Source organism: Lagenorhynchus albirostris, chromosome 11, assembly GCF_949774975.1.
Source record: "Lagenorhynchus albirostris chromosome 11, mLagAlb1.1, whole genome shotgun sequence".
Lineage (NCBI taxonomy): Eukaryota > Metazoa > Chordata > Mammalia > Artiodactyla > Delphinidae > Lagenorhynchus > Lagenorhynchus albirostris.
This window is the reverse complement of record NC_083105.1, coordinates 4408603-4432275: the sequence shown is the minus strand read 5'-3', so window position 1 is coordinate 4432275 and position 23673 is coordinate 4408603. Positions and strand designations below refer to the sequence as shown.

The window sequence follows — 23673 nt, the reverse complement described above, 5'->3', positions numbered from 1 at the left end:
CAATCTAGGGTCTGCCATAGAGCTTTCTTAGATAACCCCACCTCTATTCCTGATTTCTGCTGAGATCACTGAGGGGAATGAGTAACACTCCTAGTCTCTTTAAAGAGCCCTCTGTGTAACTGAACACCAACCTTTTGGTTCTTCCAAGACATTAGCAAAAGGTCATCCAGCCACATCCTTGGCTTTCTCTCCAGAGCACAGTTTCCTCACAGTGAATAGTCTAGTTTTAGCGTCTTTTGCAATCCGGATAGACTGAGAATTTCCCAAATCATACCTGGTTCCCTTTTAGTCTCCTCTGTCTCTCGCCTCTCGCATTTTACCATACACACCAAGAGGAAGTCAGGCCACACCTTCAACGTGTTGCTTGGAAACAGGTTCATCGTTCTGCTAAGCTTCTGCCGCTGGAGAAAAAGGATTCTTCCGTCCAGTCTCCAGTAACGAGTTCCTCATTTTCTTCTGAGATCTCACCAGCAGTGCCTTCAGTGTCCACGTTTCTATTCAAGGCATCTAGGCCTTTTCTGTCACGCTTCTCAAAATTCTTCCAGCCTCTGCCCATTGCCAGATCCCAGAGCCACGTCCACGTATCTGTGTGTTACAGCAGCACCCCATTTCTCCTACCCACAGTAGTGTCCTGTTGCTACTTGACAAATGACTAAAAACGTAGTGGCTTAAAATAACACATTTATTATCTTACAGTTCTGAAATTCAGAAGTCCACAGTGGGCCAACCTGGCTGAACCCCTTTTGGAGGCTCTAGGGGAGAATCATTTTCCTTGCCTTTTCCAGCTTGTAGAGGCTGCCTGCACTCCTTGGCTCATGGCTGCCCTCCCTGACCCTCTAGTATTCCTCTTATAAGGACCCGTGTGACACATTGGGCCCGCCTGGTTAATAATCCAGGATAGTCCTTTCATCTCAAGGTCCTTAATTTATTCACGACTGTAAAAGTCCCCTTTGCCATGTAAGGTAACATATTCACAGGTTTTGGGTATTAAGATGTGGATACCTTGGAGGGCCATTATTCTGCCCACTACAGGAACTGTTAACCGGTAGTCTCCGCATTCATTGTGGATCATAATTTGAAGTGCAGGTTTAAGAAAAAGAGTGTGTCTAACTTTGTCCTTTTTAAAAACCTTATACAGGAACTTGGATACAATTGGTGTTGCTGTTGATTTGATTCTTCTTTTTCGTGAACTTCGAGTGGAACAGGAATCCCTGTTGACAGGTAATTTGCAGTATGATTCATGGATTACTTATATCTTTGAAAAGGATTTAAATACCAGTACTCTGAGTATTACATCATTCATTAAAGCAGATGGTTCTGTATTTCATGATACAGAGAAACTTCATTAGTGATATTAAAGAATCATCATAGAAGAAAGTTGTAGTGACTTCCAATTTTCTCCCTCTGTTGTGGGCTAAATTGTGTGTGTTCCACCCACCCCGCCTCCCCCAATTCATATGTTGAAGTCCTAACCCCTAGTATACTTCAGAATGTGATTATATTTGGAGACAGGGCCTTTAAAGAGATAATTAAGGTAAAATGAGGTCATACGGGTAGACCCTAATCGAGTGTCACTGGTGTCCTTATAAGAAGAGATGAGGACACAGGTGCAGAGGGACAACCATGTGAAGACACAGGGAGAAGATGACCACCTGCAAACCAAGGAGGGAGGCCTCAGAAGAAGTCAGTCCTGCCGACGCCTTGACCTCAGACTTCTAGCTTCAAAACAGAAAACACATTTTTCTTGTTTAAGGCACCCAGTCTGTGGTACTTCGTTATGGCAGCCCTAGCAAAGTGTTACTGTGTCTTTTAATATGTGTCGATGTGGCAGGCCCTATTCTCGGTGTTGCATGTGATCTGAACAGGGACCAAAGCAGTCAAAAATCTCTGTCCTCAGATGTGTACGTTCCAGTGAGGGGAGCCTTGTATTAAGTATATTAAATAAGGCAAATATACAGCATGACACAGAGGGAAGTTAGCTCTGAGTGTTAATAGCTGTTGGTACGGGATTAAGAGAAAAACCAAGCTCCTTAATTTGAAGACCAGGCAGCCTTTCCAGACTTTTTGGAATGTTTTTGGTTCTTGAACTACTTGCATCAACACTTCTTTGGACAGAGGTTATTATCATACCATTATATTTAAAAATAAAAACATATAATTTTAACAGGTGATCTCTTTATCCAAGGAATTGAAATACTTGAGGGTAAACCTAAGTCATTTAATAGAACATCTCAATGTAAATATCCAGCTTATAAAATGTACTAGATTGGAGGTTAAAAAAATTTTTCTTAGTGCTAATTCAATGAATAGTTACTTCAAATGAGAGCTCTCCAGCTGTATTTAAAATGTTGATTTATATACAATTCTTAATGCCTATACTTACTGTATAAAGTGAAGCATGCTTATCTGAATGTTAGTGGGGAGGCTGCTTTGAGAAGGTAGAGAGAGAATTTGAGCTGATCGTCTTTCTTCAGAGGCATAGAGACCGAGGCCCACAGTGAAACAGGCTAACTGAACTGTCAGAGGTACCACCCAGCTTAGTTTAGTTCTCATTCTACTCTGTGATTTCTTAGTGTTTTCATTTAAAACTCATTTGTTAAAATTCCTGTGTCTTTCTATTTGATTTAGGATTCTTCCTCTGGGACATTGTAATTATTTTTTGAACTAATTAAATTATCTAAGAATTGGCACACAAAGTGTTGGCTCTAAGTTTTTTGGAACAGCAATAATTTCTTTAGTATTCTCAATTTGGTAGGGTGTAGCATTAGGTTGTAAAGTGTTTTAAAATGTTGTATATTTAAAAGTATTCTTGTAGCTCCATTTTGTGATAAAACAGAAGCCTCAGTGCTCAAATTGGGGGGTTAAAAACCAGCAGTAAAATACAGATTTCACTCTCTTGTATGGAAAAGCAGTTATTTTTGAAGTCTGACTGTGGTATGATAATTCAGAAAGAGAGTTCAGAATGTACTACGTTTCATAATTGCTGGAAAAAACACCGATGTGGTGGGTAGTGTGTCACTGACAGAGCTGAGGAACTAGGGTGGGCAGGAGTAGGTTTCTCTGGTAATGGTGGATTCCTAAATAAGACACCAGAGGAAGCACTGCACAAACGCTGTGAGTAAATAACCGTCAGAGCAGAGCCAGCCCTCCTCCACCTGTGCATAGAATCCCATCCCCACTCGCCCACTCAGAAACTCTTCCCCTGAAAGTGTCCCCTTTCTCTCCGGCATCATCCCTTTCCCCTCTTTACTCTGTCATTTCACCAGTGTATAATGTGCTCTCCTGTTTTCCACTTAAAAGTGTCTTCCCTTGACTCTGTGTCCCGCTCGGTCCAGTATCCCTTGTCTTTATCCCACAGCTGCTACAGAAGATTGGTTACTTGGTGTTTACAAAATGTGATGAAAGAGTATTTCATCCTTTCTTCTCAGGATTAATTTTCTCTTCACTGAAGCGAATAGATGATCTAGCAAAAAAACCAAAGGAGCACATTTCTGAAACTTTTCATGAACTGGTTTGCCATTGATGAATAAATCAGTTGTTTGGTTGGCGGCTTGGCTGTTCATTGATATCGACCAGTCAGAGGGCGTAGATCTTCATAGACCTGTTTTATGTTAGGTATATTAAGAGTTGTTCACAATTTATGTAGTTGCAGTTATATCAGTTAATACATTTTTTATTGTTACGAGATTCACATCACATAAAATTAACCACTTTAAAGTGAACAATCGAGTAGCATTTAGTGCATTCACAGTATTGTACAGCCACCACCTCTGTCTAACTGGAAACATTCTCATCACCCCAAAAGGAAACCCTGTACCCACTGAGCAGTTGCTTTCCATTTCCCAGTTCCCTGAGCCCCTGGCATCCACCATTCTGCATTCTGTCTCTATGGATTGCCTGTTCTGGATTTTTCATATAAATGGAATTATAGAATTTTGTGACCTTTTTTGTCTGGCTTCTTTCAGTTAGCATAATGTTTTTTGAGGTTCATCCACACTGTATATGTATCAGTGCTTCATTTCTTTTTGTGACTGAATAATATTCCATTGTGTGCATAGAATACATGTTTTGTGTATCCGTTCATTCATTGATGGGCATTTGGGTTGTTTCCACCATGTGGCTCTTGTGCCACTGTTTGGCTGTTAGAATAGTGATGCTCTGAACATGTGTGTACATATATTTATTTGAGGACCTGTTTTCAGTTCTTTTGCGTGTATACCTAGGAGTGGAATTGGTGTGTCAATTTTATATTTAAATTTTTAAGAAACTGCCAGACTTTTCCATAGCAGCTGCTTTATATTTTCACCAACAGTGTACAAGGTTCCAGTTTCTCCACGTCCTTGCTGACATTTGTTTTCCTTTTTTTGGAGTATAGTTATCCTGGTGGGTGTGAAGTGGTATCTCATCGTGGTTTTGATTTGCATTTCCCTAATGACGAATGACGTTGAACATCTTCTCATGTGCCTTTTGGTTATTTGTAAATCTTCTTTGGGGAAATGTCTATTGAAGTCCTTTGCCCAGTTTTTTTTTTTTTTAAGATTTTTTTGACGTGGACCATTTTTAAAGTCTTTATTGAATTTGTTACAATATTGCTTCTGTTTTGTGTTTTGGTTTTTTGGCCGTGAGGCATGTGGGATCTTAGCTCCCTGACCAGGGATCGAACCCGCACCTCCTGCATTGGAAGTGTGGAGTCTTAACCACTGGACTGCCGGGGAAGTGCCCTTTGCCCAGTTTTTTTTTTTTTTTTTGGCGGTACGCGGGCCTCTCACTGCTGTGGCCTCTCCCGTTGCGGAGCGCAGGCTCAGCGGCCATGGCTTACGGGCCCAGCCGCTCCGCAGCGTGTGGGATCTTCCTGGACCGGGGCACGAACCCGCGTCCCCTGCATCGGCAGGTGGACTCTCAACCACTGTGCCACCAGGGAAGCCCCCCCTTTGCCCAGTTTTTAATTGGGCTTTTAAATTTTGTTGTCAAGTTGTGAGAGTTATTTATGTATTGTGGATACTAGGAATTATGTTGAATCTGAAGATCCACTTGGGGAGAACTGCCATCTTAATGATATTGAGTCTTCCGGTCCACGAATAGGGAACATCTCTCCATTTATCTGGGTCTTCTTTTTCAATTGTATCAGTTTCAAGTAGATGGCTTGCGTCTGTTGACAGAGTTGGAAGGACATTACTGAGGCAAAAAGGGAAAGTGGAAGTGATACTTCTCACTACCTTCTTGAAAAAGGCAGCCAGTGATGTTACTGAATTTTATTTGGAATTCAAGAATGCAACTTTGTTTCAACAATGAAGCTTAAACAAATTTTATAGTATGTTAGTTCAAACCTAATAACAAATCTTTTCAAAAGCGTTCTTGTTCCTTGATACAGTGCCTGTACTATCTTCTGACTTTCTCTGTGGGGACCTTACTCTTTGTAGATTTTTAGCAGGGTATCTGTGCCAGGTTTTTGTTAGCGCTCTTGAGGTAAGAACTATAATTACGTTGTCAAAATAATATTTAGAGTATTATTTTCAGAGAATAATTGCAGTGGTGTGACGAATATATTATGCTCATCAAATTATATGTAAACATAAGCATGAGTTATTTTAATTGAGTTATTGGTGTTGTTTTTGGCCTTTGTTCTTTTCTAATCTGTAAAAATAATGTTGGGCTTTTTGAGGGGCTTTGTAACATTTGCAGTATTTACATAAAGATCACTTGACAAGCTGTTTGGTAAAAGTAAACTGTCATTTGTACTTTGTCTGGAGTTTTCTTTTCTTGTTTCTAGGACGTCTTTAAACCTTTTCCTTCCCAGAATTATGTTCTGATCCAGAGTGCTAATTTTTAGTTGCCTGATGAATTGTTGGGTTGTTTGGCTTTCAGACCGACTTATATTGTTGGCTTTTTTTGTGTGTTAAATTAAATCTTACAAGGATTTCCGTGTTAATACTCTAAAATACTCAGCAGAAATAGAAATGTCATTTTACACTACGACTTAAGATGAAAATGAAGGTATTATTTTTTATTATGAACATTTTATATAATTTCATTATAGAGTGATTTTTAAAAATGAAAAGAAAAATAATCATTGTATATGCCGGCTGCATTAGGCAAACACTTGACTTTTTTCTAGTCATCCTTCAGTATTTGTGTGTATGGCTGTGAATGTGTATTGCAGTTTGTATCCTGCTTTAGTTTAGATTATAATGTGAATTCAGTTTTGAGGTTCTTGGTTCAGCATTTTGTCTTCAGAGTTTTTTATCTCAGTGTTTTGCTTTTTGGCCACAATTTCGCAACTCTTCTTTGAGCAGCCAGTTGTCGAGTTACTATGAATAAGTGAATAGCACAGGCACATTACACGCCTCAACCTTTTTCATCTTTACAGGTGCTCTGCCTTTGAGCTATTGGAGCAGCAGCGACAGGCTTTGAAGGGAAGGCCTGGGTTCCGGAAAAGTCTGAGGACAGAGGACCCGAGCTCCGGGCCTGGGTCAGTAGGCCCATCCCTCCCTCCTAGCAAAGCAGGGATCTAGGAGGTTGAAGGTCTTTGGAAGTCCTCTTGCCCTTAAAAACATCTCCTGGTTGCTGCCTGGCCGGGATTTCCGTTAATAGAGCAGGATCTTTCATTTCATCTCAGACTCTCCTGTGGCTCCTTTCCTTGATGAGCTGATTCCTGTTGCTGAGGGAGAGCCACTGCTTGTTTTTGCCTGTCTTGCTTCTGCCACTTGCAGGCTTCATGCCCCAGGCCAGTTACGTGACCTTCTGAGCTTTGGTTACTCTTTGCAAGAGGGAGATAATATTAACCCCGACCCCATACGGCTGTCGCGGGGGTTAGATGACATCTTACAGTTAGAACACAGTGTCTATCTAGCACCTAGTGAACACTCAGCACATACTAGTTATCACTTATTGTTACCTCATTCCTTGGTTCTTGATGCTTTATTCATGCTGGTCTTTTGTTCCTCAGAAGTGTCTCGCTCCCTCTCCACTCAGGGTCTCATCACATGCTACTCTGTCTGTATGCACTGTCCTGGCCCCAAAGTAACCACTTTGAAAACAGCGAACAGTCGGGTGCAGGCGCTGATCCCTCAGCGTGGGTGCCAGGCAGGGGTAGCTGGGGCCTGGCACGGAGGGCTGGGACTGAGGCTTGTCGGGCGCTGGCTTTTAGTTGTGTGACCTGAGGAGGGGGCTGGGCCAGGGGTGGGCGTGCAGGGATTCTCGGTAGCATCCGTTCACTGCAAAGTGCACAAGTATTTTAAGTATTTACTTACCAGCATCACATACCCGTGAGAACTGGCTTACTGGTCGCACTCTTCTCTTGGTGTGTGGGGTCTGGGGCCCTCTCCTGCTGCTGACTTGGGTGACGTGATAAAGATATCTGCCTACTGTGACAATTAAATAAGAACTTGTATAAAATAAAGCACTTGGAGCCATACATGTCGCGTTAGTGATTGTCTAATGTTGGGTGTCGTTCTGGTTACGGGGCTGTTGTTACTCGGCTTTGAGCTTAGCCCTCTGTGCTTTGTTTCGTGGTGCAGGGGCTGGGCGTCCAGAAACACATTTCTCCTCCGCTTTCAGTGAGGTTTAGCCAATGAAGGATCTAGTGGGGACCAGGAGGCGGGGGGGGAAGGGTGACTTGCCCCTTCTCGGGTCTCCCCTGGATGGTCCCCATTCCAGCTTCCTTCCCACTCGGAAAGCCTCCTAGTATTTCCTAGGGACACCACCGTTAGCTGGCCTGGGCCCTTCTTCCACGCGCCGGAGGTGCCAGCGGTAGCCTGGGCAGCCCCTTCCGCAGAGGCCCAGGTTCCAGCTCTGCAGAGCGCCTCCAGGCTTCTGGGCTCTCACAACCTAACCCTCTTCCCTTTGTGCCTCCAGTTTGAAGGGTGGTAGGTGGTGGTTTCCTGTAGCCTTAATCTCTGTGTTACCTCAGTGTTGCCTTTTTAGTTGAACCAATTCCATATATTAAATTTTCTTTGTTAAAGAACAGTTTGGTTTCTGTCTGTCTGACTTGGTCCCGACTGATTGAACTGTTCTCGTTTTCTAAGGCTGGTGCTTGATGCCATCTTCTCTCGCTTCCCCTGGGGCCCTCTTTCCCTTCCTCACAACTTCCCTCCCTCCCTCCCTCCCTTCTCTCCATCTGCTCTGCCAGCTCGGGTACAACCAGGAGACACAAACCGCACTGCAATTTGAACAGGGAAAATTTTAAATAAAGAATTACTAACTATAACAAAGGCTTGAAATAACAGGGGATTGACTACTAAGAAGTAAAGAGAATGCCAAAGAACACAGGAATTGCAGATATAAGGAGCAGCCAGTGCCCCCAGGGCTAAGATGAGTGTCCAGGGAAGAGGCTCCCCTCCCCCTAGGCCTGAGATGCAGGCCTGCTTGGAGAGGGCACGGCTGTGGCTCACTGGGTGGTGGTGAAGTCGCCGAGGGGTGGTGTTGGTGGAACTTGATGGAAATCCACCCTCTGGGGTGCAGGGGGGAGTCGTCCACAGAAATCTTCCATGACTTGAAACTGGCTTCGAAGCATCCTGAGGAAGTTCCTAGCTCCTGGACACTGCTGGTTGGTCCTGCTGTGCGAGAGCTCCTCACTGGAGAAGCTGCAGGAGATGAACGCCAGAGAAACAGGAGAAGCATGGCCAGAGGACTACCCAGAACCAGGAAGAGAAAAACTCCGCTCCCTCCAGCCCTCCAGCGCCCCTCCAGCGCCTCTACCCACGAGGCTGTGCATGCCAGCTGACAAAGGAGACCTTCAAAGGCCCACCTTCCTGTCTGCAGAGCAGGCAGCGAAGCTAAGAAGCAGTGATTGATAACTGGTGCTCAGTCAAGAGTAATGTAAATGCGGTCTGTTCACAGATGCAAAGAACTTGAGAGAACCTTTAGTTCCTAATGCATTACATTCTCACAAACACTTTGTCATTTTCTAATTTTTGCCAGTGCGGTGGTTGTGTAGTACAATCTTGTGGTTTTCCCGTGGGTTTGAGTGCTTTTTCTTTTGTGTATGTGTGTGTGTGTGTGTGTGTGTGTGTGTGTATATATATATATATATACACATATATATGTGTGTATGTATGTATGTATATATTGGGTGGGCCAAAAGGTTTCTTCGGTTTCTTCCGTACAGTGGCGGTAGTGGCACTCAGTTGTCTTTAACTTCATTCAAAACAATTTTGTTAAATTGTAGGTGACAGCTGTCATATCAGCATGCATTTAAAAAAAGTCTTATCAAAATTGGTGAATTTTTGTGTTTTAATATCGAAGATGGAAGAAAAAAAGCAACATTTTTGGCATATTATGCTTTATTCTTTCAAGAAAGGTAAAAACGCAACCGAAACGCAAAAGAAGATTTTGTGCAATGTATGGAGAAGGTGCTTTGACTGATCAAATGTGTCAGAAGTGGTTTACGAAGTTTCATGCTGGAGATTTCTCGCTGGACGATGCTCCACAGTCGGGTAAACCAGTTGAAGTTGATAGCGATCAAATCGAGACATTAATCGAGAGCAGTGAAGGTTATACCATGCGGGAGATAGCCGACATACTCAGAATATGCAAGTCAAGCAATGAAAATCACTTGCACCAGCTTGGTTATGTTAATTGCTTTGATGTTTGGGTTCCACATAAGTTTAAGTGGGGAAAAAAATCTTCTTGACCATATTTCCTCATGCAATTCTCTACTTAAACATAATGAAAATGTTTCAGGTTTTTTGCCACATTGTGTGGCATGCAGAACTTTCCCAACCAGAGATCGAACCTGTGTCATCTGCATTGGAAGCGTGGAGTCTTAACCAGTGGACCACCAGGGATGTTCAAACGTTCCATTTTTAAAACAAATTGTGATGGGCGATGAAAAGTGGATACTGTACAATAATGTGGAACGGAAGAGATCGTGGGGCAAGCGAAATGAACCACCACCAACCACACCAAAGGCTGCTCTTCATCCAAAGAAGGTGATGTGTATATGGTGGCATCGGAAGGGAGTCCTCTATTATAAGCTCCTTGTGGAAAACCAAATGATTAATTCCAACAAGTACTGCTCCCAATTAGACCAACTGAAAGCAGCACTCAACAAAAAGTATCTGGAATTAGTCAACAGAAAATGCATAATCTTCCATCAGGTTAATGGAAGAGCGCACATTTCTTTGATGATCAGGAAAAACCGTTACAGCTTGGCTGGGAAGTTCTGATTCATCTGCCATGTTCACCAGACATTGCACCTTCAGATTTCCACTTATTTAGGTCTTTACAAACTTCTCTTAATGGAAAAAATTTCAATTCCCTGGAAGACTGTAAAAGGCACCTAGAACAGTTCTTTGCTCAAAAAGCTAAAGTTTTGGGAAGATGGAATTATGAAGTTGCCTGAAAAATGGCAGAAGGTAGTGGAACAAAAGGGTGAATATGTTCAATAAAATTCTTGGTGAAAATGAAACATGTGTCTTTTATATTTACTTAAAAACCGAAGGCACTTTTTGGCCAACCCAATACATATATATATATATTCATTCTGTGGAGATTTGGACAAATGTACAAGGACATGTATCCATCACTGTAATAACATACAGAGAAGTTTCACTGCCCTAAAAATCCTCTGTGCTCCACCTGTTCACACCGCCTCCTGTGCCCCAGCCCCTGGCAACCACCAATCTTTTTACTGCCTCCATAGTTTTGCCTTTTCCAGAATGTCATAGAGTTGGAGTCATACAGTTTGTAGCCTTTTCAGATTGGCTTTTCATTTGGTAATACGCATTTAATGTTCCTTTTCATGGCTTGATGACTCATTTCTTTTTAGTGCTGAGTAATATTCCACTGTCTGGACGGACCACAGTTTATCCATCTAATGAAGGACATCTTGGTTGCTTCCAAGTTTTGGCAGTTATGAATAAAGCTGCTATAAACATTCATGTGCAGGGTTTTGTGTGGGCATAAGTTTTCAGTTACTTTGGGTAAATACCAAGGAGTGTGATTGTTGGATTGTATGCTAAGAGTATGTTTAGTTTTGTAAGAACCACCAAACTGTCTCCCAAAGTGGCTGCCCCATTCTGCGTTCCCACCTGCAGTGGATGAGAGTTCCTGTTGCTCTACATCCTCACCTGCATTTGTTGTCAGCATTCTGGATTTTGTCCAGTATTCTGCGGTTTTATTTGGTGAAATAGTCTAAATGTGTCCACTAGGTTGTTATTAAATCTTATTTAAATCTTCTAAATATGCTGATTTTGTTTTGTCTGCTTATTTTATAATTTACTGGAAAGGTATATTATCATTGCCGAATTTAATTGTGGGTTTTTCTCTTCCCTCTATACTTTTGTCAGTTTTTCTTTAATATATATCTGAGACCATGTTATTAGGTGATTCCAATTTAAAATTATACCTTTCTGTGAATTAAGTAATTCTGAAATGACTTTAAAAAAATTTCCAATAATACTTTTTGCCTTAAAGTTTATTATGTCTGGTTTTAAGTGGTTGTATGACTCCCTTTGTAGGCTGGTATTTGCCTCGTATATCTTTTCACCATTCTTTAACTTTCAATGCTTCGATAGCCTTATATTTTACATGTCTTGTTTTAAATTGTCTATTGTTAGATTTTAAAAGATCCAGTCTAAGAGCAACTGTCTTTCAATTGGAACACATATTCCAATGATATTTAATGTGATTACAGGTATATTTGTGTCTACAGTTACAAGGTTTTAAAGAAGTTAATTAATTTTGTATAAGTACATTGTTTTGGTAAGGCATTTTAATACTAACGTCATACCCAAAGTTTCATTGTGGTGAGAGACTTTTATAGTTAAAAGAAGCAAACAAACTTCCTGTTTAATAACGTGGAGTATTTCTAACTAAGATATATTTATTTGGTGTTTTGAAAAATTCTTTTAATCATGTATCTTTTTTGCCTTTATAAATCCTCAGCTTTTCGCTGTGGTCTGCAGTTTTTAGGCAATATTGCCTCACGGAATGAAGATTCCCAGTCTATTGTTTGGATGCATGCTTTCCCAGAACTCTTTTTGTGAGTATATTGATAGAGTTTTTCTGGCTTCTGAAAAGATTGTGGTTATATCAATTCCCAAACAGGAGAAACTAACCTTTGGTAACAGAACTCAGGACAGCAGGTGCTCTTGGTGGGTAGTGGCGGGTTTAGTACTGGCTGGGAGAGGGCACGAGGTAGACTTCTGTATCTTGATCTGCGTGGTGGTCACGTAGGTATATACACATCTCATTGGGCTGTACACGTAAGGTTTATGCCCTTCATTGTATGTCAGTTTTTACTTTAAGTAAATAAAAGTTTTGGTTAAAGTAAGGAATGCTGTTAAGGACACATTTTTTATAAGAAAAAAGCCATAAAATATTGAAGTATGGGCAATGAATTAATCATGTGTTTATTAATTGAGCATTTCTTATATGCTCGGCACAATGCTATATGTTTTGGTAGGTATGGAGAAGTATAAGATGTGGATAACCAATCTGTTTATGTAGATTGATTTATGGTGTACTTTCCCTGGTGATTTGCTACTGTGTTTTGACCAGCTGTGTTCATAAGAAATGGAGCATGGACATGAAAGGTGAGCAGGTGATGGAGGAAGGATAGGTAATAGGAAAGGCCCCATCCTGGGGCAGGAGGCCTGGCTTCTAATCCAGGTTCTGTTGCCAACCAATGGGGTAACTTTGGTGGTGGCAACAATATAAGCAGCAGAGCAGCTGTCGTTTGAATGTCCAGAGCTGGGTCTTTTCTGTATATTTCCCGTCCTTTACCCTTTGCCCTGTGGGGCAAGTGGTACTGTCCCCATTTGGACAAATGAGGGAACTGACACTTATCACTGGTAAATGGCGTAGCTGGAACCGGAACCCCATGCTGCCCTCTGGATCCGAAGCCTACACTCTTTAAATACCAGCTGCCTAAGTTCTGTGCTGCCTTCCCTGGTTGTATAGGTTTTCTGGGCTCATCTGTATGGTGTAAGGATCAGATAAACGCTAATGTTATCCCTAGCTCACTGAGCCTGTAACCGGTTCTCAAATTCCTGCAGATAATTAGAGTTGAAGGCATAAAATCTTTACGGTTAATAATAATTAAGCTTAGGTTGGAAGGAAAGAATTGTGGAATTCAAGCTGTAGAAATAAAAATTACTTATTTTTGAGAATTCATTCCTTTCAAACATTTTGAATACCTCATCTCTGCCAGGTTCTGAGCTAGAGGAGTAGAATAAGGGTAACTTAGATATGTTCACCACTCCCCCAAAGCCCGTGCTATAAGCATGTTGTAGTGTAAGAACTGATGTATTAATAACACAGGTGAATCCAGGTGTCAGGGACACAGAGGAGAGGCCCTGAACACGGCCGTCAGAGGCGTTTACTTGGCAGTTACGTGGTGGTTTTACATTCGTTATCAAATCTGATCCTCACGGAAGCCCTCTGAGACAGGCCAGGGAGGTCTTGTTATTATATTCCACGTTTATGTCAGGAGACACACCGAAAGAGGTTACGTGACTTCACTCTATATGTGTTTGTGAGACAGATACAACCAAATTTGAATTCAGCTTTGGCAGGTACTGGCTTTGTGCCTTTGGGCAAGTAAAGTCAACACATTCTTCATCTATAATAAAGGATAAAACCTCCTCCAGAAGAGTATTATGAAGTTTAAATGAAAGAAAAAAAATCCTGCCATAGTGCATAACCCATAATGTAATTGAAAATTGATAAATTAGTGACCTTTCTAAGATCACATAGCTGATAGGTGGGTGAACCGGGAGTTATACGGAGGCTTTTGACTCCAAATTTTATTTCTTGCCAATATATCATCTTTCCCTTAAACATTCTGTCCCTCAGACTGTTAAAGAAATGTCTGTAGTCATTGAAGTATCATCTTATGCCTTTTGATTTTTTTCCTAACAAGAATGAACATTTTAATGCTTTACAAATGTAATCATTTTACCTTTTTCTTTAATCAGATGCTATTTGCTTTCTGCCTCTGACTCATAAGTGAACTGCCGCTTTTGTATTGGGTTCTCTGTGTCGTGACTAATTTTCAATTTGCTGTTTTTGCCATAAATTATGTACTTGTTTAAAAGTGTTGTAATTCTTCATTAAATCCTTAAAAATATCGTATATACTGAACTTGTTAATGGGATTATTACTATTTATGAGTTATAATCATGTTTTATCATGCTGCTAAGTTGGGCTAACACCCTGATTTCTTTATTTGGAAGGTCTTGCTTAAATCATCCAGACAAAAAAATTGTTGCCTACTCATCAATGATTTTGTTCACATCCCTTAATTCTGAAAGAATGAAGGAGCTGGAAGAAAACCTCAATATTGCGATTGATGTCATAGAAGCTCACCAGAAGCAGCCTGAATCGGAATGGCCGTGAGTATCTTGTTAGAAATGTGGCTGCTTAAACATCCTGACATCACTTTCCTGGTAGAGGTTTTAAGTAAAAGTTTGAATTATAACAATTGAACAGTAAGTTTAAGCTTAACATATGTTGAAAAACTAGGAAAAGATCCCATTTCTAGCCTTTCTTGTTTGTAAATAAATATGTGCTTCTCTGATGTCCTTTCTATTCTGACTTCTGCTTTGGATGGAGTATATTTTTGATCCTCTCCCAAGATAATTTGTTCTATTTTCCATAAAGCTGGAGTATTACTTACAGGCCCTAAATGTCTTTGTGGCATTTTATGTTTCTGATTAGTGGGACCCCACCTCCCTCATAAAATATTACCACAAAATTTCTGCATTTACAGAAATAGTAATTCTGCAAAAGAATTTAATTACAAATTTAAAGTTTATAGCTTAGAAAATATTAAACGTGACTGAGACTCTTCTTGTTATAAAGGTCTTTATCTTTGGTTCTTCCCTTGAGCAGATATAGGGTAAGAAAGTCAACACAATGAATTCTGAGTGAAAGTTGAGAATTTGCTTGTAACTTCGTGCAGCCCCTGGAATGGAAAGTATATTATATTTAGAAAAACAGTCCCAGCAACTAACATATAAAAACTCATGCATAATTGACAGCCATTTAAATGACCATTTTTGAGTTGCAAGAAAAAAATCTCCCTGTCACTGGCATTCCATCATCATTGCCTTGTGTATCTAATATTATTTGCCACCAGGATTATACACTCAATGTTATGCCATAAGGTGTTGTAGCAAAGAATTCCAGTTGTCTGTATGGATGTCCAGTCAGAAAGCTTTTTTTCTGCCTGTATTGTAAACTGTGAGAGACAGTTCTTATCCTTTAAACAGTGCCAAAGTAAAAATGCTGCTATCTTTACTCACTAGTAGATGTTTACTATTTGTTGAATGAAAGAAAGAATAAATGGGTTTTACTCCTCATTGGTTTGATCTGAAAGCAGCATGAAGAACCAGACCCTAGCTCAAGGTTTAAGTTCACCCGAACTTCTTTCCAGAGAGGCTGCCGGAGCAGAAGTACCTGGGGAGCATCCCAGGAGGCATCACAGAAGTCAGGAAACTGAGCATTTGTTTTGATTTTTAGGTGAATGAGGAACCTTAACTAAGGCACTGAACTTCTGTGGGCCTCTTCTTCCTTATTTCTAAAATGAAAGAATTGATTTAGGTTAGAAGTTTCCAGACTTCTGAATTTCGTGTCCCATATGTTATTTTAAAGGCATGTGGACATGGTTACAAACTCACTGGAATGGTTGGTTTGGCACAAGGACTGTTGGGTAGCGACACTGCCTGTCTTGCTGTCTACCTGTCTGAGCTTGAATGGCAGTACCTTAAGATGTCATTCTTGCCCTTTGCTCTGATGACTTTACCTTTTTAATTATATTTGGTTAAAGCGAACGAGCCAGTATTCAGTTCTGGTGACTTTTAAAGCATATGGTTTTGCATTTGACTGGTTACCTGGTGAGCACAAGCTTGACGTCATTGCCAATCAGTACTTATCTGAATAACTCAAAAGTGCAAAGGAATGCTTAGGAGACTTACCTGGAAAATGAATAGTCCATCTGCACCTCTGTGGGTACCCAGAGTTTTTCCTGGGTTGATCCTGCACATCTGGGAGCTGCCTGTCTGTACTTCCCTGGTTTGGGGCCTGGCTTACACTGAGGAGTAGTGCCCAAGTGGCTTTGCTCTATCTTATTGAGGGCCCACCGTGAGACATTGCTGAGAGCACTGCCCGCCGTGTCACAAGACAAGGGGCTCTGGTTTCTCTGCAAAGACTAATTGCCCTTTTCATGAGGGATCTGATTTGCTTTTATCTTGGAAAACCCGTGGATTAGAAACTATTCCTGCTTTGTGCAGACTTCTAGGAAATTCAGAAAACATGCAGATGCTTGCTTCAAACATTAATTAATTAATTCAGTAATTATTGATGGAGTTCTTGAAGTGTACCAGGTACTGTTCATGGCACTGGAGATTCAAAATTAATAAGACGTTACGTTTTAGTGAGAGACAGATAATGAACCTAAAACCCCAAATAAATGTATAACAAATATCAGATAAATTGGAAGAAAAATACACAAAATGTGTACTAAGCTGTCCCTTAGAATGGTACTTGACTCATAGTAAACGCTGTATAGTATTAGCTAGTATTTTATTAGTAGTAATACAAACATGATTGGTACAGAAGACAGACAGTGGAAAAAACAAGAATCAATGTTGGATCTTTTTTTTTGGGGGGGGGCATGGCATGCGGGACCCCTGCAGTGGAAGCATGGGGTCCTAACCACTGGACCGCCAGGGAATTCCCATGTTGAATCTTTTTTTTTTTCTTTTTTTGCCATAAGCGGGCCTCTCACTGTTGTGGCCTCTCCTGTTGCGGAGCGCAGGCTCAGGGGCCATGGCTTATGGGCCTAGCCGCTCTGGGGCACGTGGGATCTTCCCGGACCGGGGCACGAACCCGTGTCCCCTGCATCGGCAGGCGGACTCTCAACCACTGCGCCACCAGGGAAGCCCCTGAATCTTGATTAAGTACTCTGGTGAGGTGAGGTGACGCAGAGTAACTTTGTGCTACTTTAAAATTTGGAGGTCAAGGAAACCTTTCCCGAGTTGGTGACATTTGAACCGAGAACTGGGTAGCCAATCATTGGAAGATCTGTGGGTAAAGGTGGAGACAGATTGGGAAGAACAGTCCCAGCAGTGAATACACAGGGTGCAAAGACCCCAAGGCAGAGGCCTCTGTCGCAGGACTAGGGAGACCAGGGTTTGGACAGTGTAGTGGGTGAAGGGGTACCTGGAGGCCAGTGATGTGGGGCTTTGTGAGCCAGGAAAAGGCGATCGTTTTACTCTTTGCCATGAGAGGCGATTGGGGAGTTTTAAGCAGTGTATGGAACGACCTGGTCTGTGTTAGTTAGTTAGTTAGTTAGTTAGTTAGTTAGTTAGTTATACATATTTATTTTTGGCTGCGTTGGGTCTTTGTTGCGATGCGCAGGTGTCTCATTGCGGTGGCTTCTCTTGCTACAGAGCACGGGCTGTAGGCGCGTGGGCTTCAGTAGTTGTGCCGCACGGGCTCAGTAGTTGCGGCTCGCGGGCTCTAGAGCTCAGGCTCGGTAGTTGTGGTGCATGGGCTTAGTTGCTCTGCAGTATGTGGGATCTTCCCTGACCAGGGCTTGAATCCATGTGCCCTGCGCTGGCAGACGGATTCTTAACCACTGAGCCACCAGGGAAGTCCCTGGTCTGTGTTTTGAAGACTCCCTCTGATTGCTGGACTGAGGTTGAGCTGTGGGGAGGGGAGAGGGAGGAATGGAGGCTGGGCTGCCTGTTAGGAGGCAGTTGTAGTTGTCAGGAGGCCAGGGTGGCTTAGATGAGGGTCGTCGCAGTGGGATGAAGAGAGATGAATAGATTGCGTGTGCTCTGCAGGCGGAGCTGGTGACGCTTATTATGGATTCGATTTTGGGGGTGAGGTGGGAGAGAGGAAGGCAAGGGTGGGAGCTGGGTTTTTGGCTTGTTTGAGTGAGGTGGGTGGAACAGTTTGGGGTGGGGCTAGGGGACATCAGGAGTTCGTTTTGACTGCGTTAAGTTTGAGGTGCCTTCTCTACATCTGAGTGGAGCTGTCCTGCGGCCTTGTTGACACGTATGTCATCCTGCATATGGGCAAGTATGATTGTAGGATAAATTCACGATTCGCAGTTACTCGCAGAGAATGTCTTTTATAATTTTGACAGACACTTCCAAGTTGTCCTTCATAGATGTTATACTAGTATATACTTCCCTTGGCAAATTTTGAGAGTAGTACCTGGTTTCCTTTATCATTGCTAACAGAGTGTGCTATCAAAATTTTGGATTTGCCAGTTCTGCCAAGGTTTAAAATAGTATCATTGTATAGTTTTATTTTGTATTTTTTTTGTTATGAGGTTGAGCATCATTTTATATATTGAGGAGTCTAATTTTCTTTTATGTACATTCTCATTTTCTTCACCCATTTTTCTATTAGGATGGCAGTCTTTTCTATATATGTAGGAATATTTTTTAAATTAAGGATATTAGTCCTTTGTATGAAATAAAATGCAAATTTTTTTCTCCCTTTTTTGTCTTTGACTTTGCTTCTGGCACTTTTCTTCATGTAAAGTTTTTGATATTTTAGTAGGTGAAATTGCCGGTCTTTTTTAATGTCTTAAGATTTTTGATAATAGCTATAAAGGCCTTTTCTCCACTTAGGTTTTCTTCCAGTACTGTATCATTTCAGTTTTGGTGTTTAAGTGTTTGATCTGCTTGGAATTTATCTTGGTATAAAGGTCCCAGTATATGGACCTACTTTCATTTAGCTCCAGGTAATGCTGGTGGTCACAGCGACAGCACCGTAGTGGATCTTTCCTTTGTCTTTGCCCCATTCCCTGCACCCTTGACCACCCCTGTGTGTGGAAAACGTTTTCAATTCAAGTTCCACTTCTTCACCACACATTCCAGCATGTAGAATAACTCTGTCCTTCACTGAGTGTGTCTCAGTCTGCTAATTAGGCCATAAGGATTTTATAAAAATATTGATCAGAATACAGTTACCATGCATTTTTTAGGGTATTTTGTTTGTTTAGGAGGAAATTCTCCAAAGTGCCTTTTATTTGCACAACCTGATTGAGTTGGGTTTGTTGTTTCTTGTCTGATAAGTGTTTCATATGTTTTGTCTGCTTTTGTAGTTGTTTAAGGTAGGAGGTCAATTGTTCATCTGTTATGCCTGGAATTGGAAGTGATAGTTGGAGATTTTAACACTCACTTTTTAGCCACTGATAGAAGTAGACAAGCATCAGTATAGATGTAGATGATCTCAGTAGTACTGAGATAGGTAGCCACCTTCACGTGAGTCTGGTTTATAGAACATTTTCTCAACACTTGGAAAATTTACTTTCTTTTCAGCTGTCTGCATTATGTTCACTAAGATAGACCATAGTCGGGGCTATAAAAAGTCTCAATGAATATATGAAAAGGATTGGAAACATACGGAATATGTTCCCTGACCACAATTAGCCTAGAAAACCATAGCAAGATGATCTAGAAAAATTCTAAAGTTTTGGAAATTAGCACATCTAAATAATTGATTTGTCACAAAGGAAATCACAAGGCAAATTAGAAAATCTTCTGAACTGAAGGATAATGAAAGCATAAAATGTGTGGGATAAAGCTAAAGCAGGGTTGGGAGGGTAATTTATAGCTTTAAGTGTTTATGTCAGAAAAGTAGGTCTGAAATCAGGGACTTAAGGTTCTACTTTATGAAGATAGAAAGAGAAGAGTACAGTAAATCCTCAGTAGTAAGAAGAAAATAAAAGGGCACAAGTCAATAACATGGAAAACAGAAAAAAAATAGAAAGGATTAACAAAGGCAAAGTTGACTCTTTAAAAAGATGAACAAAATTGATTAAGCAAAAAGAAAGAGAGCACTAATGACCAGTATCACGAAAGAAGGCGTGGTTGTCACCTCAGTCTTAATAAACTCAAAGCTTGGTGAAGCTCCCTTCAACTGACAGTTCTGTAGGCTGAGGGCTGTTTACAATAACATTCAAGGACATAAGTGTTAGGTCCCGAGTCCCTCTTTAAACCCTGGTAGTATTTTATTGTTTATAATTCCCTTAGTACACTGCTCCTCTTTCCTTCAAGCAGTCTTTTCAAGTCCTTTTGTGTCACCTCTAATTTAAATGCTCTCCCTTCCCTCTGCAACTAGGGATTCACCGAACTCCTGATTCTCCTGTCCCATCCATCGCTCCTCTTCCCTGCAGCCCTCTAGTTAGATAAACTTTGTTGTTTCTGTAATCCGTGACGTGTGCCTGTGTGCTGCACCTAAGACATTTTTCTCTGATTATCTCTCTATGCGTGTGTCTTTCTGCACCCTTAGAGTTTGGAATTATGGCTTGGGACCTAGCCCCTCGCACACAGTATTTGGCACATTGTGTTTTTGAATGAATGTTCTTGTGGGAAAATGTTTGGAGCTCCAAATAGGTGAATTATGGATGAGCTTTAGGGTCACAGTTTTGTATACCTGGCGTGATGTGCATGAATTTCTGTTGTCGCTGTTTGATGACCTACCTAAATTGACGTGAAAATTGAGAATTTTGAATATTACCCATTATTGTTGGAAATATTTACATCAGTGCTGGTCACTTATTTGAAAGGTTGTGGAAGAAACAGAACATGTGTTTAGGTTTTGTGTTTGTGTGAAGCGACGCTGTGTCGTGGTAGTTAACATGCCTCATTTGGCTACCGTACTTAAAGGCATACTTTTGTTCTGTTATTTATTAAGAAGTGATTAAATAAACCGTGTTTGTCAATATAAACGCTTTACTGTCATGCTTATTCATAACCTTGGTTATGAATAGTATATTCTTTAGTTCTTAAGTCTTCAGATGCCCTCTGGTAAATATGATTCAGAATTAATTAATAGTACTATTCAATCTTTTCAGGTGTCACAGTGGTACTTTGAAGAAATATGCTTGTAATCTTTGCCTCAAGGGTTTCCCCAAGTTGATCTCTAAGTTTCGATGAGTGCATTGCTTGACAGTGAGGATGTTTTCTTGGTAACTTGAGAGCTCTTAAGGAGTAGATAATCAAGCCAGTATTCATTACTGTGTTGTTGGCATATGTTTAAATAAAAAGTATGACATGTCTATTTCTCTGGTTAATTTTAGCACTAAGTTTCTGACTAAAACAATTTAATATGTTTTATAATACCTGAACTTGTAGCTAAATTTCATATTATTGTTTGAACTATAGTGAAGTATTTTTCTTTCTCAACTTAGATAAAAACTATAGTAGGCCCTTTCCTCCAGTTGAATAAATTTGAATCATTTCAATACATTTTTCAGAAGTAAAATCGGAGAAAAATATTTTGAGGGTTTTCATTCTCTTTTAGCTGCTAATAGAAAAATAGTATGTGAACCTCTAAAACATTTGAAGATTACAGCTAATCAAAAATTCAATAAACAGGAGTACTTTTATGTATAAGATATGCCTATAAAGTAGATAAGGCCATGTCTATTTTACTATGTTTGTAGTAACCAAACCTCTCCCTCCTTTTTTCTTAGGTTCTTGATTATTACAGACCATTTTCTGAAAAGCCCGGAATTGGTTAAAGTCATGTATGCCAAAATGAGCAATCAAGAAAGGTAACCCCAAAACCCAGTGTGGTTTTGAGTATTTAGCATTCCATATCGAGTACTCTGTACACATGACTGAAAAGCTGTGTGGTTTCGTAGTTGGCACAAAATCTCTAAATACATGTTTCTGTGTCAGTAATGGTTTTAAATTGGTTGGTTAACATTACAGCGCAGCCACAACAGGCAGTGATTTACGTAGGGTTGCAGAATCCAGGTTGGCGCCATTATTCAGTAAAACCATATTAAAAAATGTTAAGAACAAAATGTTATGCTTGTCCCTCGATTTTATAAAAGTAAATCATGCAGCTGTGTATTACAGCTGTATAGGTGAAATGTGCTCATTTGTTCACATCCCTGCTGTCATGATTTGGGATACATTCTGCTAGGTTTATAGTTTTCCAGTAGATATTTTAGACTGAAAGAAAATCAGTACCTCTCTGTGACCTTCACTGGCCGAGTAGGGGAAGAGCAGTGCCCTCTGAGCCCAGAGACCTTAGTACCTTGGCTCTGTGCTTTGTTGTCATAGTAACTCTTTATGTGACCTTAGCCAGGTCTTTCACCTTGTTTGGATTCAGTTTCTTGACATGTAAAATTAGAGGATTGAATAAAATGATTCCTAGTACTCGGTCCATTCCAAGAGTGTATGTTTTTCCTAACCTGATTGGAAATGTTGCCTTAGGAAAATAAAACTTACTCAGAAGGCACAGATCTAATGATCAAAAACCGTAAAAAATGTTAATCTTTTGATTGTAGTCACAATTTTGATAATTGCTGTGGTTTTGAAATTCTTTCTGTACATTTGGGTTCCAACAGTTAATCTTTATGCACTCCTTTGTAGTCTTGTTAAGTAGTGTTTTTTCCTTCTTTAATATCTTTAACAAAAAGGAAAAGTTTGTGCTTTTAAAGTCAGTTTAAATGCCATATTTATAAATCCAGTACCCCCTGCCACCACTGTCATATGCCTACTTCTCTTGCAGAAAAAGAATTAAAATAAGTAATATGAAGAATAGTGCTATAAATTAGTAAATTGCTTTGCAGTAAGGAATGTCTGAATGCAAGAGAATACACAGTTTAATATTCAAGTCTATATTTTCCATATTCCTGTCAAATGATCTATTGTTAACCGATCTGTTTCCTAACAAAATGAGGATGACAAACTAAACATTGTCCATTTTGACTTATACAGAACTTGTAGCCGCGGCTTTCCTACTTCACGCAAATTCCTTACTCAGCTGCCACCTCTTCCCCGTCCTCTATTTTTCTTCCACAGGAGAAGTGCTTTTGTTTCATCACGTCGTCTGTTACACATTGTATCACGTCACATACCTGCTTGCCATTGTATGACACTAGTGTTAGATTGTTAGCTCTTTGAGGGCCAGGATTTGGTCTTTTTTATTCTGTGGTGTCCACATTTCCTAGCCACTGCGTGGCACGTAACAAGCGCTAAAAAAAGTTTTTGAATGAAAGCTTGTGTAGACGAATGAATTTTTCTTAATCATGAAAAGTTTTATCTAGTATATTCATTAATGTAACATCACCTACTGGGTTGGAAACCTCAGAGTTATCCCCACCTCCTCCTCCACTTGCCGCTTTACACTGGTCAGTAAGCCTTACCGAGTATATCACCTTAGTATGTTGTGAATTCACTCGCTTGTCACAGCTCTGGTTTACATGTCACCTTTGACTGGACTTTGGCTACAGCCTGTTTAAAAACTGTGATAAAATACACATAATATAGAATTTACCATCGTACCCTTTTTAAAACGTACAGTTCAGTAGTTTAAGTGTATTCACATTGTTGTGCAACCAATCTCCAGAACTTTTCATCTTGTAAAATGGAAACTATACCCATTAAACAACTATTTCCCCCTCCTCCAGCCCCTGGCAACCACCATTCTACTTTCTGTCTCTGTGAACTTGACTCCCCTGAGTACAGTTGATGCTTGAACAATGCAGGGCTCAGAGGCACTGAACACCAGCGTCAGAAACCCGAGTGTAACTTACAGTCGACCTCCGCATCCGAGGGTCCTCTGTGCCCTCGGATTCAGCCAACGGCAGATCATGTAGTACTGTAGTGCCTGTTTATTGAAAACATTCCACATACACATGGACCCACACAGTTCAAATCCATGTTGTTCAAGGGTCAGCTGTACCTCACG

General features: G+C 40.7%; 1 protein-coding gene across 1 annotated transcript in view; it reads left to right on the top strand.

Annotated features, from left to right (window-relative positions):
- ATXN10 (ataxin 10) overlaps window positions 1-23673 on the top strand; it is a 153687-nt gene that overhangs the window by 25767 nt on the left and 104247 nt on the right. The window contains exons 3-6 of the mRNA XM_060166900.1: window positions 1139-1221; window positions 11887-11983; window positions 14178-14336; window positions 21443-21523. Coding sequence (XP_060022883.1) covers window positions 1139-1221; window positions 11887-11983; window positions 14178-14336; window positions 21443-21523 — 420 coding nt within the window. The remainder of the gene's footprint in view (window positions 1-1138; window positions 1222-11886; window positions 11984-14177; window positions 14337-21442; window positions 21524-23673) is intronic.